The following is a 17714-nucleotide window of genomic DNA, read 5'->3' as shown; positions in this document are numbered from 1 at the left end:
AACCCTTGCAGGTGTTTCGAGTTAATTAGACCATTCAAGTGATTAGTTGAATACCTTACGAGTATACTTTTTCATGATATGCTAATATTTTGAGATAGGATATTGGAGTTTTCTTAAGCTGTATGCCATAATCAGTAATATTAAAATAATGAGAGGCTTGCAATATATCTGTTGGGTTGTAATGAATCCAGAATGAAAGACTTTTTTTCTTTTTAATTGCATTCCAGAAAATAAAGAACTTTATCACAATTTTCTGAGACAGTCCTGCACATTTCATTGTAACTACTGTCCACTGTTGTGCCGTTTGTCCGATCGCGGTTTGCTTCGTGTGCGCTCCGGCGTGCTCCTTTAAGTTTGCCTCCCATCGTACGAGTAGCCTTTACGCAGCGGCACGGCGACTAACGGTCGCCAGCAAGTGTATTTTGTTGTCTCGATCGATTACTTATGTTTAGTGTGTTGCCGAGAGTATTTCATTTATGGTTATTTATTATTATTATTACCAATAAATCAGTAAAGCTATCAAAACTGAGCCACGTCTCAGTATTTTTTCAAACTTGAGTCTTGAAAAAGAGGGAGTCGTCTTATAATCGGGGTCGTCTTATATTCGGGCCAATACGGTACATTTCTTAACGTACAGTTGACATTTTGGGCAACTAAGTTATTCAGCTTTGAGAGTTTACAATCAGCAACAAACAACTGAGTTACTAAATGATGCCCAGGTTTTCATAGATTACATCATCAAGAGGGTTGTCCGAGATTTTGGCAGCAGCGATGCTGCTCACTAAAGATGATGAAGAGGAGGGAGGTGGTGTTGAAGAGGGACTAGATGATGAAGGTGTTTTGTTCACTTGAGCATAGAGATGGGTAAAAGGGTCTGGTTTGGTTTCATCTTTATCAGAAACTTCATCTTCCTTCCTCACGGGTACAGCATAAATTGGTTCCTCCTCTGTCAAATGCTTAAAATGTTGCTCACTTGAACTGGCATTTTGTTCATTCTTGCCCACATTGACTTTATCGTACACTTCGGAATAAACAGAATCTGGGTGACTGGTGATGGAGCAAGGGTGTGGTATGAATGACTTGGAGCCTGGATTTATAGTTTCTTTTGAAGTTGGAGGATGAAGGGGAAGAACACTTGCGGGGTCCACATACACATGAGACATGGTAGCTTGAGGTTTTGGTAAATTTTTGATGCAGTCAGCTGGGTTGGCATATTCCGCTTCAGGTTGGCAACCATGAAGATCTCGAGAGGGTTTGTCAAATATTGGGACCATTGGGAGAGGCATGAGAGTGATTGGAGGTGGCTGTAATTGATTTTCGGATAAGTGAGCAGAACAATCTTGACATACCATATTGTCTTCTGTGCCGGGAGATGTGTCTATCTGTAAATTTGCGTTTTCCCGAATGGAGGCCGCACTGGTCATCTCTGGTATTTCAGGCAGAGGGGAATGAACTTGTTTCTTGGCAACTAAACCTTTATCTTCTTCCTGATGAAGGTTACTTGATGTAACAGCTAAAGTCTTTTTCTTGATTGTGCTCTGAATCAGGTTGAATATTTTCTCAGAGTGTTGTGTTTCAAAGGTGAATGTTCCAGGACCACTGTCACATCTTCTTCCTGCTTCAATCGTTAAGGCCAACTTGAAAACGCACGCACGCACGCACACACACGCACACACACACACACACACACAAACATGTTACTCTTTAATTTCATACGTATTAAGGGCCATGATGAAAAGTATTTTTTGGAGATATAAAAGTATTAATATTAGACTTGATTTATTTAGCATTTTTCAAACAATAATATAAAAATCTTTACACAAATAAAACACAGAAGACTAAAGAAACCCAATACCACTGATACTTAAAGACACATAAAGAAAACTATTCCTGCATGCACATTTACTCTCACAAATAATAGAGCACTGAACAACAGACAACAAGAGGAAACGCTAGAGGATGGATAAAAAAAACAATAATAATAATAAATAATAAATGCTATAATAATAATATAATAAATAATAATGCTAAATCAAATCACTAAAAAATAGATGACAATAAAACAGTTTTATTAAGATAATGACTAAATTACAGGTCTCTCAGTGGAGCAGGTGCTGGTCTTTGACTTTTGCATTTACTGTTGTATTCACTGTTTGCCATTCACCCAATAAAATCACTATTTTACTCTGACTGACTTTAAAACATAAAATTACAACTTTATTCCTATATTGTATATCTACACTTTTATTCCATGGTATTTCCGGGACCAGATGGAAATCTAGAGTCAGTACCGTCATTGAGAAAACTCTAACGACATGGTTTATTGCAGAAGCGGTTCTGAATTTGAAGGCTTTTTAATTTTTGCGAGGAGTAGTTCAACAGATGAATGAACGTAAAATGCAAAGCAGGAATATTATTGTACATGTTCCTGTAACCAATTCAAATGTCGATTAAATGTGCAATTTGCTTTGAATGTTTTTAATCATTTATACCTTTGATAACCCTTACCTTATCTTTACCATATCGTCGTAGCAGTTCATATGGCCATTGTCTTACAATGTTGACTTTCTGGGTATCTTTCAAAAGCAGGGTCTTTTGTCCAACCTGTAGCCAGTATGATCCCTGCAGTCCACAACGTATCGCTGCATCTGTCCTTTGCACCACCACACTGAACTCTGAGGGGACAAAAGATGAGTATACGGAAATGTATTACCACGCTAGTTATATTAATATTCGATGAATGACACTTTAAACTTTATGAGCATAATTTACCCAAAGACTGTTCTATTTTTTCCCCCATTGAAACCAGAATAAAAACATATTTATTGAAAAGGGTAGGGGGTCATGTGGTAGAGAAATATTAAAGCACTACAGTAGACATTACCATCATTTGTCGTTGCATATATCTGATTTTCCTCCATACGAAGCTCATTAGTGTCTGAGCCAGTGCTCCTCTGAGGAGAGAGAAACGTCACCAATTAACTTAACCGAAGACATTTTGGTTTAGAGAGACAACTGTGTATGCAAAAGAAAAGCATTGACAGTTATCAAATACAATTTAATTTGTGGTCTAACCTGAAAGGTTCCTTGACAAAGTTTCTCTACCCAGTCCACACAATCATCTTTTTGTGTAGCAAAAACCATTGTTCTGTCTTGCGACTCCACACAAAAAGCGGACATGTTTTCCTAAAAACAGACATCATTTTTAATCAACTATTGCTATTTATGTACAGTATGTAGAAATCCTACATAATAATTACAGGCACCATGGGACAGGCTTCAGCATTTGGTGGGAGTCTTTGGACACTTATAAGCTCAGAGAGTCGGACCACTTTGATCTTGCTTTCTTGCAACTGCTGGTGTCTCTTCAGCCCTCCAATATGTTCCCTTGCTCCACCGCCACCTGCAACATATGAGCAACAGAAAAATTTCACAATAGTGTCCATTATCATATAGTGGCCTCTGTATACACCATGCCTCATTTCTTAGAAGGGAGTGTTTTCTTTTAAAAAATAAACGCAGAACCCCCAGACAGATGACCCTGTGCAAAAAAAATAGGTGTCACTACGGTCATTGCAACAAATTGCAGTAAATGTTTTTAAAACAGTATATTATGGAACATTTATAATAATTGTACAACATGGTGGTCGACTGGTTGGGGGCATAGTGCAGAGATTGCGGGTTCAATTCCGGCTCCGTCGTGTGTTTTCTCTGGACACTCATGGTAGGCCGATTGAGCACTCTAAATTAGCTATCTACTTGTTCAGGGTGTCCCCTGCCTACTGCCTAGAGTCAGCTGGGATACGATCCAGCAACCTCACAATTCCCGTGAGAAGTGTTTCAGAAAATGTATGGATATAAAACACTGGTAAATAAACTGTAATTTAATTGCATTATACTATGATGTAAGTAAGCACCATGATGCCTTCACATTTCCAGACATTATTCATCACTCATTATTTTAGGGTTTATGCTTCAATTTTGGTTTCAACACTCTTCAGCTACTCATTTGTGAGATCTGACTCACTTGATTTTGGAACTCAAAGCCTCAGTTTAGGTCCAACCAGAATAGTCCATGTGTGCCGATGTACATCCCTGGACCTGAGATATGCTCACACTAAGGGTGGTCTTCCAACCATCGATCCAATTCCTGAACTGGTCATTGTTTTGGTCCAATTTTAAATCCATTCGCTTGTGTCGTTCTATTTACTAGTTAGCGCAAATCTAACCAGAGCTTGTGTCCTTGGCAGGCTCCAGCAGCATCCAACAAGTTAAAGTTAAAGTCCCAGTGATCATCATTGTTAGGGTTTTTCAGATTATCCTTATCGTATGATTATGTTGGAATGCAACCGGTAATAAATAACCTACCTTGTCTCATCCTACACAAGGTCGTAAAACACCCCCTGACTAGCACAAGGGCTTCCTATTCAGTCTACTCTTGCCCCCACTCTTTCTCTTGATAAATATGTCCTTGCAGTTGGGAGGGTTTTCAGACTTCATTCCTGGAGTGAGTGAACTCTCCACCTGCAGGTGTCTAAAATAACTTGCTTGTCTCCCGTGTGGCTCTTGCAAAATAAGTTGGAGTGAGCAAATCTCTAACAATCATCACACACACATCTGGGTGTGGTGAAATTTGTCCTCTGCATTTAACCTATCCCCATGTGATTTTGATCCATCCCCTGGGGGAGAGGGGACCAGTGAGCAGCAGCGGTGCCGCGCCCGGGAATCATTTGGTGCTCTAACCCCCCAATTTGAACCCTTAATGCTGAGTGCAAGGCAGGGAGGCAATGGGTCCCGTTTTTATAGTCTTTGGTATGACCCGGCCGGGGTTAGCACCCACAACCTTCCAGTCTCAGGGCGGACACTCTACCACGAGCCCACTGAGCTGGTCAACAAGTCATAAAATTCCCTGCGAATTATGACTCATTCGTGCAGAGCACTACAAGCTAGTATATAGAGATTGAGATACTTGGAAAAAGTAATGAATAATGCAAAAATACAAATTGCCCCCTCATGGAGAAGCAGGCTAGGAGACAAGATCAAGATGGCACATAAGCAAATCAGTCAGCTAACAATAGTGCAGAAGGGAGTTATGAAAGCCAGGTCAAGGATTAGAAGAAATACAGAAATGGGTCAAAGGGTATTTAACACAGTGTATTATATATGTTTCTTTGAGCATGTGTACAGTTTTGACATATTTGGTTGATTCATGGATTAAAATTTCATTTTGATAATCCATTTGTACTGACAGCAAATGCCAAACTTAAATTAAGACCAAACACACATTATCCTCAAAAAAAAAAAAAAAAAAAGAAGGTTAATCTTATGGTAAAGTCAACCACCGCTGTTCACTATTCATTTGTATAGTTGATTGACGGAGTAATGTAGGCTATATGTAACTTGGCTAATGAATACGTCTGGAGATATTTAACAAAGATTTGTTTCCATTCCTTTTATATTGTATTTGGTTACATTTAGTTATATTTATACCATCTTAAACACCACTACGCTGAAAAAGAAGACAGTATTTATATGATAAACATCCTTCCGAAGACTTTTAACAGGTGAAATAATTTGCATCACTACTATAAAACATTTCTTATCATGGCAGCCATTTTGACCTTTTTGGGTCAACTCAGTGTGGAGTGTTTCAAAATGACTCTACTAATGAATATACCAGCCTCAGAGCCACTTCTATTTTTGCAGCTTGAGCATTCTTTATTCTTTGCCCACATTTTGGCAAATGTCAAAGGAGCATTTTAATTCAAGGCTGATTTGTTTGTTCTATTTTTAAGTAACATTTTAATTCTTATGTGGTTATTTGCAGGAATATTGGATTCATCATTTTGGTGTAAACCATCGAGGCATGCATGCAAGTGTAAACAGATAACAAGAGAAAATGTGCATCCGGTGAGCTTACATAACTTCATCTCCACAATCCTGGGGTCTATTTAAGCTGTCAAATTTACTTTTCATCTTCTGCTGCTCACCCTGCTGTTGCATGCATGTTTTTTGTTGCTCACACACACACAGGCACAGCACACATGCACACGCACGCACGCACGCACGCACGCACGCATGTATGCACACACAACACATAAACACACATACATGCATGCACACACAACACACACACGCACACACTTATACACCCAAACGCACACACAAACCTAATCACCAGCCAATAGCTACCTATGTCTGTGTCTGTATATGTACTGAGCCTAAAGGCATGTACGTATACAAATCCATAAAGAATATCCAGCAGTCTGGCTGGCCGTCCATCCATCCATCATCCAATAATGCATCCATAACTGACTTGTGGTTCAGGGCAGTCTCACTTCCCAATAAAACCCAACTATTCCTGTTTATCACTATAAGTGTGCTGACTGACCCTGACTCGACTCAACATTTAGCCCAGTCTCATTGACAAATCTACTTGGCTCGACTCGACTAGCTTTTTTCGGTACCTACTTGCCCGGTTTTAAAACGTGACGGAAATACTCTGGTGGCCAATGATTTTAAAACGTGACGGAAATACTCTGGAGGCCAATGATTGGTCCAAGACAACTGTCATCAATGTGTGGCTACGCAAACCACCACCCAGGTAAAACGGACGCCGTTAACAGACAAAGAGAGGTAAAATAATTACTTCTCAGTAAATAAATACTTGGATTATTTAACATTATTACTTTACGAAGATGGGAAGAGGCAGCTGGATAGATCCATGAGAGACCAAAAGGTGTTCATCCACACAAACCATTGTTTTTGTCAGTGTGCGCAGTGCACGTGAGTTATGGTCCCTGTAACATGACGTAACTAGCAAGATAAGTAGGGGCTGCCGGGTAGTGACAGTGGCAGTAGAGATGAACTGTTTTTTGGTGTAGAGCCAAGTAAAGTAGAGCAGCGTGGACCAATCCATGACTTGAATTAATTTGACCCTACAGATAAATACTCTGTGTTCTCTGTACTCTACTCTGTAGAGACATGAACATTTTTAACAAAGACAAATCTACAAAAATAATGTGTAAAAATGCTCGTCATCAATTTGAGAGCAATCAAAAATACCTTTTAAAACACACAATTTAGAAGATTGGCAAAAACTGGGGTCGCGGGCGTGTTGGAGCCTATCCCAGCTGTCATCAAGTAGGAGGCGGGGTACACCCTGAACTGGGGCACACAGAGACGAACAACCATCCACACTCGCACTCACACCTAGGGGCAATTTGGAGTGCTCAAACGGCCTACCAAGCATGTTTTTGGGATGTGGGAGGAGCCCGGAGTGCCCAGAGAAAACCCGTGCAGGCACGGGGAGAACATGCAAGCTCCACACAGGGAGGGCCGGAGGTGGAATCGAACCCGCACCCTCCGAACTGTGAGGCAGACATGCGCCATGTATCACTTTCATACGGAATGGGAGTTGGACTTTTTTTTTTACCTCATTGACTGGGTTGACATACCCTTTAGCACAGCTCCATCTAGTGGATGCATAACGCAACCCTAGTCAATTTTCTAAAATAAAAAATTCAATGAAGGTGTGCTTTATAATCCACTGCATTTTATAGTGCAGAAAATACTGAAGTTAAATTCCAATACAAAAGTTTATACTACAGCCATAGATGACAAATACATCCCAAATAAAAAGTATTGGTACTCATCCATTCATTTCCTGACTCATGTAACCTTACTAGGGTACCAGGTGTGCTGGATGGTACCGATGTTCATTAATGTGTGTTCTCCCGATTTAAATAAATAAATAAATAAATAAAATAAATAAATAAATGCTGTCATTGAGTGAGAATTTGCCAGACAATTACAGTGTGCTTATTGGTACTCGAATGCAGATAAAAAGTAAGATGAATGTACCTGCTATAAACTGAATCTCCAATCGACCAACCCCATTGTTGCTGGGTGGAACCAGTGACAACAACACAGGCTTCCATTTCTAAAAGGAAAGAGAAAAGTACTACATAGATAATAAATACATTGTGATTAAGTTTGTTTAGTTAGTACTTTATTTGGAAGTAGTATCCAATCATAGTTGAGACGAGGTTTTCCCTCACTGTGGTGTGACACTATCTACTGTACAGGAATCTTTATCACAAAAACTGGTTGTGTTTCAACATGCCTCGTTTGGACTCCGCTCCTGCTTGCTCACTTGCACAACAGTTGTACAGTTGTGTTTAAGCATAAAGAGGAAAGAATGAAAACTATTCTATTTAAATTTTCTAAATCAAGCAATCATTCCAATGAACAAACTGCATCATACACTACGGTATAATTACACTGCTTATGAAATGACCTTTCATATTAACTCTAAGGTTCTGATGAAGCGCAGCTGGTCCTCCTATTGTATGTGGGATATGAATAGTTTCAATAATCGAATACAAACAGAACTTTAGAGTATTTTCAGGTTAATTTTGTCAAAACGAAAACATAATTTCACTTGAAAATCACTAAACCAACCCCGTCATTTCACACAAATTTCTACTTACTTTGCCAGCTTTGCGAGGTTGTAAGTAAACCTGCCCTATTTTCGTGGGAGAATCCATCAAGGAAGCAAAAACATTATTACGGATCTTTGAATTCAATAAAGACTTGAGCAGCTTGCTTTCGTCTTTTTTCCCTCCCTCTTAGAGAAGGGCGTGTCTATATCCAGGAATGTTTGTAACATGAGCCTCACCTGGAAGTGTGCTTTTAGGATAAGGAAATAGAACGAGTTCAAGAGTATTTGACAATATACACACATTACACAGACAATATATGTTTCATATATTCACCATGTTTTTTTCTAATTTTCCTCTGCATTTTCCATTTATTTTCATCAATTTTCACTTCCTTATTTTACTTTCTTTCTGTTTGACTGGGAAATAACCAAAATTGTTTTCCTGTTTTGCTTAGTTGTTGGGATTGGCTGCTGACCCCTGCAACCCTGAAGAGTATATGTGAAATATTTATATAAAACCAAACAAATGAAGAAACTACAATCCAAAATGACATTATACAATATACATTTACAAGAGTAAAAACATTTTAAAAATTGGCAAAATATGGAAAATGTCTCAAACCTTTCAGGAAACTGGTCCTTAAGAGCCCCTATCCCGCCTGTTATAGGTGTGTCCCCATACTCCTACGCAGCTGACTCAAAGCCTGGCTAAAAGCCAGGAAAGCCTGATAAGGATCACAATGATTTGTAGTATGGGCTCTTCGGACAACAAGGAAATTTCAGTGTCCTACATTACATGAACAAGACAATAACAATTACCGTATTTTCCGGACTATAAGTCGCTCCGGAGTATAAGTCACATTTTGGGGGCAATTTATTCGACAAAATCCCACACCAAAAACAGTCATGAACGAGCAACAACAGGCTAAACGATAGCAACAACAGGCTAAACGATAGGTATGCTAACGTGACAAACACAAACAAAGAGCTGAGAACGGGCCTGACGTAACATATAGAGTGATTAAGGACAACTATTACATGAATAACATGTTTATAAAACCATCAGTGTCACTCCAATTCATTAAATAGCAACAACAGGCTAAACGATAGGTATGCTAACGTGACAAACTCAAACAAAGAGCTGAGAACGGGCCTGACGTAACATATAGAGTGATTAAGGACAACTATTACATGAATAACATGTTTATAAAACCATCGGTGTCACTCCAATTCATTAAATAGCAACAACAGGCTAAACGATAGGTATGCTAACGTGACAAACTCAAACAAAGAGCTGAGAACGGGCCTGACGTAACATATAGAGTGATTAAGGACAACTATTACATGAATAACATGTTTATAAAACCATCGGTGTCACTCCAATTCATTAAATAGCAACAACAGGCTAAACGATAGGTATGCTAACGTGACAAACACAAACAAAGAGCTGAGAACGGGCCTGACGTAACATATAGAGTGATTAAGGACAACTATTACATGAATAACATGTTTATAAAACCATCGATGTCACTCCAATTCATTAAATCCATCGATCGTTCTTTGTCAACAATGGGTGCGCACGGCTGAGGGCGCTTGCGCTTCAAAATATTCCACAGGCTCATATAACGATAGATAAACTATATTTTAAATAACTATAATACAAGCCAATAATATTATCAAACCATCCGTGCACTTTAATTCCATTAAATCCATCCAAATTCCTCGTCCTTGGTCAACATCGCCGCGCGTGCGCCCTGACGTCAGCCTCGTCTTTATTCCACAGATCTACTATATAACTATATTGTAGCGTTAACAAAGTACAAGGATAGACGTAGGTTTGGTAAACGGCTCTTTATTAAACAAAACAAACTTCCAAGCGTGTGGCGGCGTGGACTTACAGACAGACCGGGTGTGCGTAATGGCCATGTCCGAGCCCCGCGCACCGTTCGCGGACAGCCACTCGGCCGAGCGCCGGCCCCCGACTCAGTAGAGACCGGGCGTGCGTAAAAGCCATAATAGTTTTTCAAACCTTCTATGTCACTCCAAATCCTTAATTCCTTCAAACTCTTTGTCCTCCGTGTCACTTAGAAATGATCACCGCTAATGATGTCGGTAGTCCTTGTGTGGGCACGTTTGTATGTAAACAACCAGCGCGCCGCGCTACTGACGTCACTTGAAATAGTAATCCATTGGTACATCACGGTTCTCCAAACTTTCTTTCTGCTGCTCGATTACTGTTTTCAGCTGCATATTTTACAACTTGAAGTTTGTAACCTGCAAAATATGAGTTTCTTTTTGGTGCCATTTTTCTTAAGCCCACCCAGTTGATGAGTCACGGCCAACGGTAAAATTTAGAGCGCCCTCATCCAGTTTCGTCTGAAAATATAATTTTTTTTGGTTGTTTTATCAAAGTCAAAGTCTGCTTTATCGTTGATATATTTTTTTATATACTAAGACACACAAAGAGATTGAAATTACACTTCCACTATCCCTCGGTGAGATAGTACACATATGCATACAAGCAACACAAAAAAAACCAAGAAGGCACTAACAATGAATAAATAAGTGTTGAATAAATGATAAATAAACAAATAATAATAAATAATAATAATAAATATAAGAGGAGCAAAAATGGAGCAAGTGTACATACAGCAGACAGTGGACTTGGATATGGTGCTTTAAAGTGTTAATTGCTTTATTTGATGTTTTCTCTATTTTTTATGTTTTGAATATGTTCAAGATAAAGAAATAAAAGCATGTGAAGTGATCAACTATACTAAAAATAACATGGGAAGTGGTCAACTATACTTGTAAGTGATGTCTTAATGATCAAGTAAAAATTTGTGAAAAAAAAACATATATAAGTCGCTCCTGAGTATAAGTCGCCCCCCCACCCAAACTATGAAAAAAAACGCGACTTATAGTCCGGAAATTACGGTACACTATCGATCATGAGTTCATTGAACCAGAAAGACTAATTTCTTATAAATTACCCAGGCTCTTCTTGACAGATTGACTTTTGATGTGTCATGCAATCTTAATTGACAAATTTGATTAGACAGCAGCTTTTCATATTCCAATTGAGGTCACTTTACCATATGACATCCTTGCTTCCATTCTTTTAGTGACCTATTCATCGAGCCTCTGTGTTTGGCCTCAAAGACATATCATAGTTAATTCCACAGGAAGCACATCTGTGAAACATAATACCAAGTAGAAGCATGATACTATCCCACAGATGATTAACTCTTCAACATGGATGAGGAAGCCCCTATACTGCATCGGAAAGCAGTGAGGGTTAAAAGACAATACATGTAGTAAACCTTTTGAAAGTTCATCACTCAATGTTTTAGTTGCCTCTGTACATGCTTTGTCAGCTCTGAAAGAACAAGACCAAATATATCCTTGGAAAAACATTCTAAGTGATAAAGCATGTCTTTACTAAATAAATTAAGCTACAAGTACAACTGTTTCTGCTGTATGATTTCGAGAAAATTCACATTGGATGCTTTGATTATGATTTCACCTTGACCAAAGGAAGTTCTTGGAAGTTCTCCTGATTTGGCAAGCAACAAATAACTAGCAATCACTTTATCTTTGACGAAGTACAGTTTTTATTGATTGTTTTGACACAGCCGTCAAGTCAAAATTGACATTTTCAAAACAGTTAACGCAGAGGGCTAAACACATGGCACAGTGGTCAAAATTACACATTTTGTTTACAAAAGGCAATACCTGTCCCAAAACATTTAAAATACTGAAATCGAAATTTTGCCTTTAAACAACTAAATTTTGACACAAGTGTATGAGCACCGCCAATCAATCATTATACAATGAGCAACAAAATACAAAACACAGCACTCGTGCGAATCAGTGCACCATTCCAACCTATGACGGTACGTAGCTTAGTACATGCCAGTGCCGTTTGTAATCAGATTTGCCCTCTTGCAAAAAATGCATCAATAATCAAATGAGCTTTGATGCAAATTATTTTTTATTATTTTTTCAGACTGTGGCTAACAAATGAAATATTCACACAGAGAATACATGGAAATAAAAATAAAATCCATTACTGTGTGAGAAATGAGGAAAATTTTAAGTCTTTTACAGTAAAGAACAAAAATCTATAGTAGGCCTATACTATAAGAGTATAAGAGAAAGCCACAAGTGATACTCTTCCATTTCTTATTCTGAGCCCTTTCAGCTATACCTCCACCTCGCACACAGACTCCTCTTCCTCTGACCCCTTTAGAATAGAATAGAATGCCCTTTATTGTCATTTTACAACTTAGTTGTACAACGAAATTCGGACAGCTGCTCCCTTCATAGTGCAAACATTACAAAATTTAAAAAAGTATAAAAGGTAATCTGAGAATAAAAGTGAAAGATCCTATTTACAGTATAGCTATTAGTCTAAGAATGAAGGTTAAAAAAATCTTATTTACAGTATGTTCAATAATAATTCATTAAATTTGTATAGCGCTTTTCAAAAACCCAAAGACGCTTACAGGGAAGAAGGTAAAGACAAACAGGAGGGGAGGGGTAGGTGGTCGGGGAAGAGACAATGGGATAAAATTAAGACGAGGAAAACAATTATGGGTAGGGGAGGTCATAGGTTTGAGAGAAGAGGTAAGTTTTTAGACGAGACTTAAATATGGGGAGTGTGGGTGAGTCACAGACAGACTGAGGGAGAGAGTTCCAGAGTCGGGGTGAAGTGCAGGAGAAGGCTCTGTCCCCAAAGGATTTGAGTTTAGATTTTGGGACTGTCAGACGTGAGGTGTTGGAGGATCGGAGGGGGCGGTTGGGACAGTAGGGGACAAGGAGGTCGGATAGGTAAGTGGGAGCCAGGTTGTGGAGGGCTTTGAAGGTGAGGAGGAGTATCTTGAAGATGATGCGCTCCTCAATGGGGAGCCAGTGAAGAGAGCGGAGAACAGGAGTGATATGTTCACAGGACCGGGTGTGGGTAAGGAGACGGGCAGCAGAGTTTTGGACTAGTTGCAGTCTATGGAGTGAGTGAGCAGTGATTCCAGTGAAAAGGGAGTTGCAGTAGTCAAGCCGGGATGAGATGAAGGCGTGGATGAGGGATTCAGTGGCAGGGAGAGAGAGGCAGTGCCGGATTTTGGCAATGCGTCGGAGGTGGAAGTAGGAAGTCTTGACAACTGAGCTAACGTGAGGGTGAAAGGACAGTGTGGGGTCAAAAATAACGCCAAAGTTGCGTGCCAGGGGGGAGGGAGTGATGTTTGTGGAGTCGATGGTGAGTGTGATGGATCCAGTTTTATTAAGGGAGGATTTAGTGCCTATGAGGAGGAGCTCTGTTTTATCACTGTTGAGTTTGAGAAAGTTGTGGGACAGCCATGTTTTTATTGTAGAGATGCAGGTTTCAAAGTGGGTGAGGGAAGGGTTATGGGTTGGTGTGGTGCGTATATACGTAGATCTGGGTGTCATCCGCATAGCAGTGGAAGTCCAGATTAAGTTTGCGGATGACATTACCAAGAGGAAAGAGGTAGCAGATGAATAGGAGGGGGCCAAGAACTGAGCCTTGGGGGACCCCTTGTGTAACTGGGGAGAGGATGGATGTGTGACCGGAGAGAGAAATGAACTGGTTTCTGTTGGTGAGATAGGAGGTGAGCCAGTCGAGTGCAGTGCCTTCAACACCTAGTTGGCGCAGCCTTTGGAGGAGGATGGAATGGTTCACAGTGTCAAAGGCTGCGCTAAGGTCAAGTAGTAGTAGGATGTAGAGGGCACCAGAGTCAGCGGAAATGAGGAGATCGTTGGTGACTTTAACAAGAGCTGTTTCAGTGCTGTGAAGTGGGCGGAATCCGGACTGGAAGGGTTCATAGAGGTTGTTGGACTGGAGATGGGTGTGGAGTTGGGCGGAGACAATGCGTTCAAGGATTTTGGAAAAGAATGAAAGGTTGGAGATGGGACGGTAGTTGGAGAGGTCAATGTGGGTATATGTATTAACATGAATGAGGTTTGTACAGAAAGTAGATAATAAATAGTTATTGCACGTAGTTTTTAAAGGAGTATCGGTGTTGTATTATAGCTCTTGTATCTGTTGTATTTTACCTCTTACTCTCACTCTACCTCTCATCTGCTTTAGACCTCCTCGATCCATGCTTGCAAAGAAATGAAACATTTTGTAAAGAAGTGTCAGACAGGTGCTTTCAGTGAATGCATAGTGATCAGGGAGTTTCAAAAAGCTCGGAGCATATGGCCTCTGTTCGGTAACTACAGCTAAAACAATGGAGTTTGGACTCCTTGAATGACATCTGTGTTAATTGTTTTGCCAAACGGTGGGAAAACTGTGTCAATCCAATGAGAACGTGTTAACACATTTGCATGAGGTTTCTCCTGCTCATCTGAGATGGTGATGATGAAGACGGAGAGATTCCCAGTTTCTTCAGATAGGACAAAGCAATCAATACAAACTGTGATAGCTTTCGGTGGAAGTAAGTCACTCATGATAAAGTACATTGTGGCTACTGGCTCCTTTGGAAAAAAAAACTTTAATAAATCTGCCAGACAGTTGAAGCACCCAGTTTTGTTATGTGTGGTGTACTCGTATAATAAGGTAATTAGTGAAAAAAAATGCCGTTTTGTGTGTGTGTGTGTGGTGTGTGTGTGCGTGTGTGTGCGTGTGTGCGTGTGCGTGTGTGCGCGTGTGAGTGCGTGTGCACGTGTGTGTGTGTGCGTGTGCGCGCATGATTGAGTGTGTGCGTGCGTGCGTGTGCGTGCATGTGATTGTGTGTGTTTGTAAGTGTGTGCATTTGTGCGTGCGAGCATGCGTGCGTGCTTGTGTGTCTTTGCATGTCTGTAAGTACATGCGTGTGAGCAACATCTATTTATAACACGTTCTGCATTTCACTGTCAGTTGCAGAATGGATTGAATGAGCATCATCTGCCCTCAGAGGAAGGTCACCTTTAGAGATACACTTATATTAACTACACTGTGTGCATGAAGGATTTCCTGTTTGGGGTAAATGCTGTCTGTCATATCATTTGTCTCTGCTGACATTTCTTTTACAGAGATGACATGTTATTCGATAGATTAAACAAATGCAGATGATAAAATAATTCATGTCCGGTCTCATGGTATGCATCTTTGCACTGATGCTGATTGTTGTTGATACAACCAAAGGGTATTTGCTTGATGCTTCTTCTAACTTTCCAATAAATAGGCCTCATTGAGCCTTTTTCTTCATTTAAAATAGCAGGGTTTTGCCATTCTTTGTAAATGGGTTAGTTCAGTGAACAGGAAGGAATAGGATTTATTTGCCACCAATGCATAATTACATACAAGATACCAAATAAATCAATTAATATGGTACAAAATAACTCCCACTGTTCAGTGTTGTCTTTATGCCTTGTATTCTGGTGTTTAACCGTGAGCTGTAATGAACTAAGTTAATAATGCATTTTCCCTCTGTTTCTCTCTCCTTAGTCTTTCAAGCTATTTATGTCCACGAGTTAAGCAGGCTGTCACACAAGTTGGCACGACTGTCTCTTCTCTTTATTCATGGTGCTGCATTCTACAAAATTGCATGGGGGCAAATTGAGATTCTGGAGTATGTATATCACAGTGGTGACTACCAAAAATCAGTTATGAACACATCCATATAAAAAGCCTGCCTAAATTTCATATTAGTTGCATTTATGAAATTGCCCATTACAAAAAACAAAACATGCAGTCTCGCTTCAGTTCGGCTACATTTTGGCACAGTTCCATGCACAGTCAGATGAAAAAAAATATAATCTGACTGTTTAGTGCTTTAAAAGGACTTAGTAAGCGTCAACAGTCATGCTAGAGGCTGTGTGAGACTGAGCACAGCATTGCTTTGAGGTAAATGCTAATGTCAGCATGCAAATATGCAAAGAGGTTTGGTCCTCATAATATCCTTATATTTTAAGAGGAAAAAAGCTCATCAGAGACTTCCCCCTTGGGGTTGGCAGAGGGAGAGTGACACTAGATTGGAATGACATGGGTGATATTCTGTGTCCTTCAGGATGCGTACTATGAGGGAAAAGGAAGTTTGTTGACCAGAGGCTGTGGCCTATTTGTTAAGACCAATGTGACTTCTATCACATTTCAAACAGCATTCAGAAAACTCAGACTGTCTAACAAGTTAAGTAACAGTGGGGGAGTGGGAAAACTGTCATTTGGGTTGACATCAAAATTGTTCTTGATAAACGAATCTCATACATGCATTGTAGAAACAACAGTAAATTAATATTCAGTCCCAAAGAGTGCCATAGTCCCATAGTGCCTATCTTTCTCTCAGTGCAGTAACATGATGCTGTATTACAGTGCACCTGTATATGGACCAGGAACCATTTGAAGTGTGCATATGAAAATAATGTTATTAGATTAAAAATATTTTAGTTATCTATTTTGAGGCATATGAAGAGCGTTTCCTGTCTGGAAACAAGGCAAAAGCAAACACAACATTGTTTTGTATTGTTCAACCATAGAGAATATAAAGCATTGGATACATTTCTTTTAATGGCATTGTGACCACACCACTCGCCGTACACACACACACACACGCACACACTCTCAACACACTTTTTTTTACTCCGGTGTGTGACGTGTGTGTGTGTATGCGTGTGTGTGTGTGTGTGTGTGTGTGTGTGTGCGTGTGTGTGTGTGTGTGTGTGTGTGCGTGCGTGCGTGCGTGTGCGTGTGTGTGTGTGTGTGTGTGTGTGTGTGTGTGTGTGTGTGTGTGTGTGTGTGTGTGTGTGTATATACATATACTATACTGTATACGTTTATATACGTTCACTGTATTCACACAAAGTATAGAGAGAAATTGTGCGGGAGAGACAGCGAGAGCATGTTTTAAGAAAGCTCACAGAATAGTTGATTAAAATGTCAAGTCTAAAAATCTTCTAATATATAATTTATTCTTGATTATTTTATTAGTGTGCATGCTGCAAGTGAGCTTGCAAAATTTGTGTAGCTGGATCAGAGCAGGTGCATAGAGTGGTAGGCAGCTGACAGCAAATGTTGTTTCACCATGCTTCTCTGTAATACCCAGAACCTAATGTCTAATTCATATTTTTCACATTAGGATAGTGAGGATGGCTAGATGAACAGAAAGGGTGCAAAGTACTGCCGTCTCCAATGTTCCTTGTCGTCTTTGACATGGCAATCTGTCACTCTGCCTTGCCTCCATTCCTGCAACACTTCCCTCACTTCTTTCTCTATGGCCCGTTGTGACATGATCACTATAATTGTCACTGATACTCACAATCACTGATCACCTATTAT

At 39.8% G+C, this 17714-nt stretch overlaps 2 protein-coding genes across 9 annotated transcripts in view; one reads left to right on the top strand and one right to left on the bottom strand.

Moving 5' to 3' along the window:
• The window catches only part of glra3 (glycine receptor, alpha 3), a 166161-nt gene that overhangs the window by 9620 nt on the left and 138827 nt on the right, over positions 1–17714 (top strand). For 2 of the 7 annotated variants that reach the window (XM_049721544.2, XM_049721541.2), the window contains exon 2: positions 5828–5910. The exons of the other annotated variants lie outside the window; for them this stretch is intronic. In XM_049721544.2, the coding sequence (XP_049577501.1) occupies positions 5900–5910 (11 nt within the window). In that variant the 5' untranslated portion in view covers positions 5828–5899. The remainder of the gene's footprint in view (positions 1–5827; positions 5911–17714) is intronic. 7 annotated transcript variants of the gene reach the window in all.
• On the bottom strand, positions 582–8655 carry LOC125969456 (docking protein 1). Of its 2 annotated transcripts, XM_049721549.1 has the most exons (7): positions 8493–8655; positions 7864–7942; positions 3267–3403; positions 3076–3186; positions 2885–2954; positions 2509–2675; positions 582–1637 (listed from the first exon to the last, which is right to left on the bottom strand). In XM_049721549.1, exons 1-7 carry the CDS (start codon positions 8547–8549, stop codon positions 705–707), a joined length of 1554 nt encoding a protein of 517 aa, XP_049577506.1. In that variant the 5' UTR covers positions 8550–8655; the 3' UTR covers positions 582–704. The 2 variants fall into 2 exon arrangements, with proteins under 2 accessions (XP_049577506.1, XP_068506683.1); XM_068650582.1 differs by lacking the exon at positions 7864–7942 and having other exon boundaries at positions 8493–8497.

Source organism: Syngnathus scovelli, chromosome 5, assembly GCF_024217435.2.
Source record: "Syngnathus scovelli strain Florida chromosome 5, RoL_Ssco_1.2, whole genome shotgun sequence".
Classification (NCBI taxonomy): domain Eukaryota; kingdom Metazoa; phylum Chordata; class Actinopteri; order Syngnathiformes; family Syngnathidae; genus Syngnathus; species Syngnathus scovelli.
This window is presented reverse-complemented; position numbering and strand designations above follow the sequence as displayed.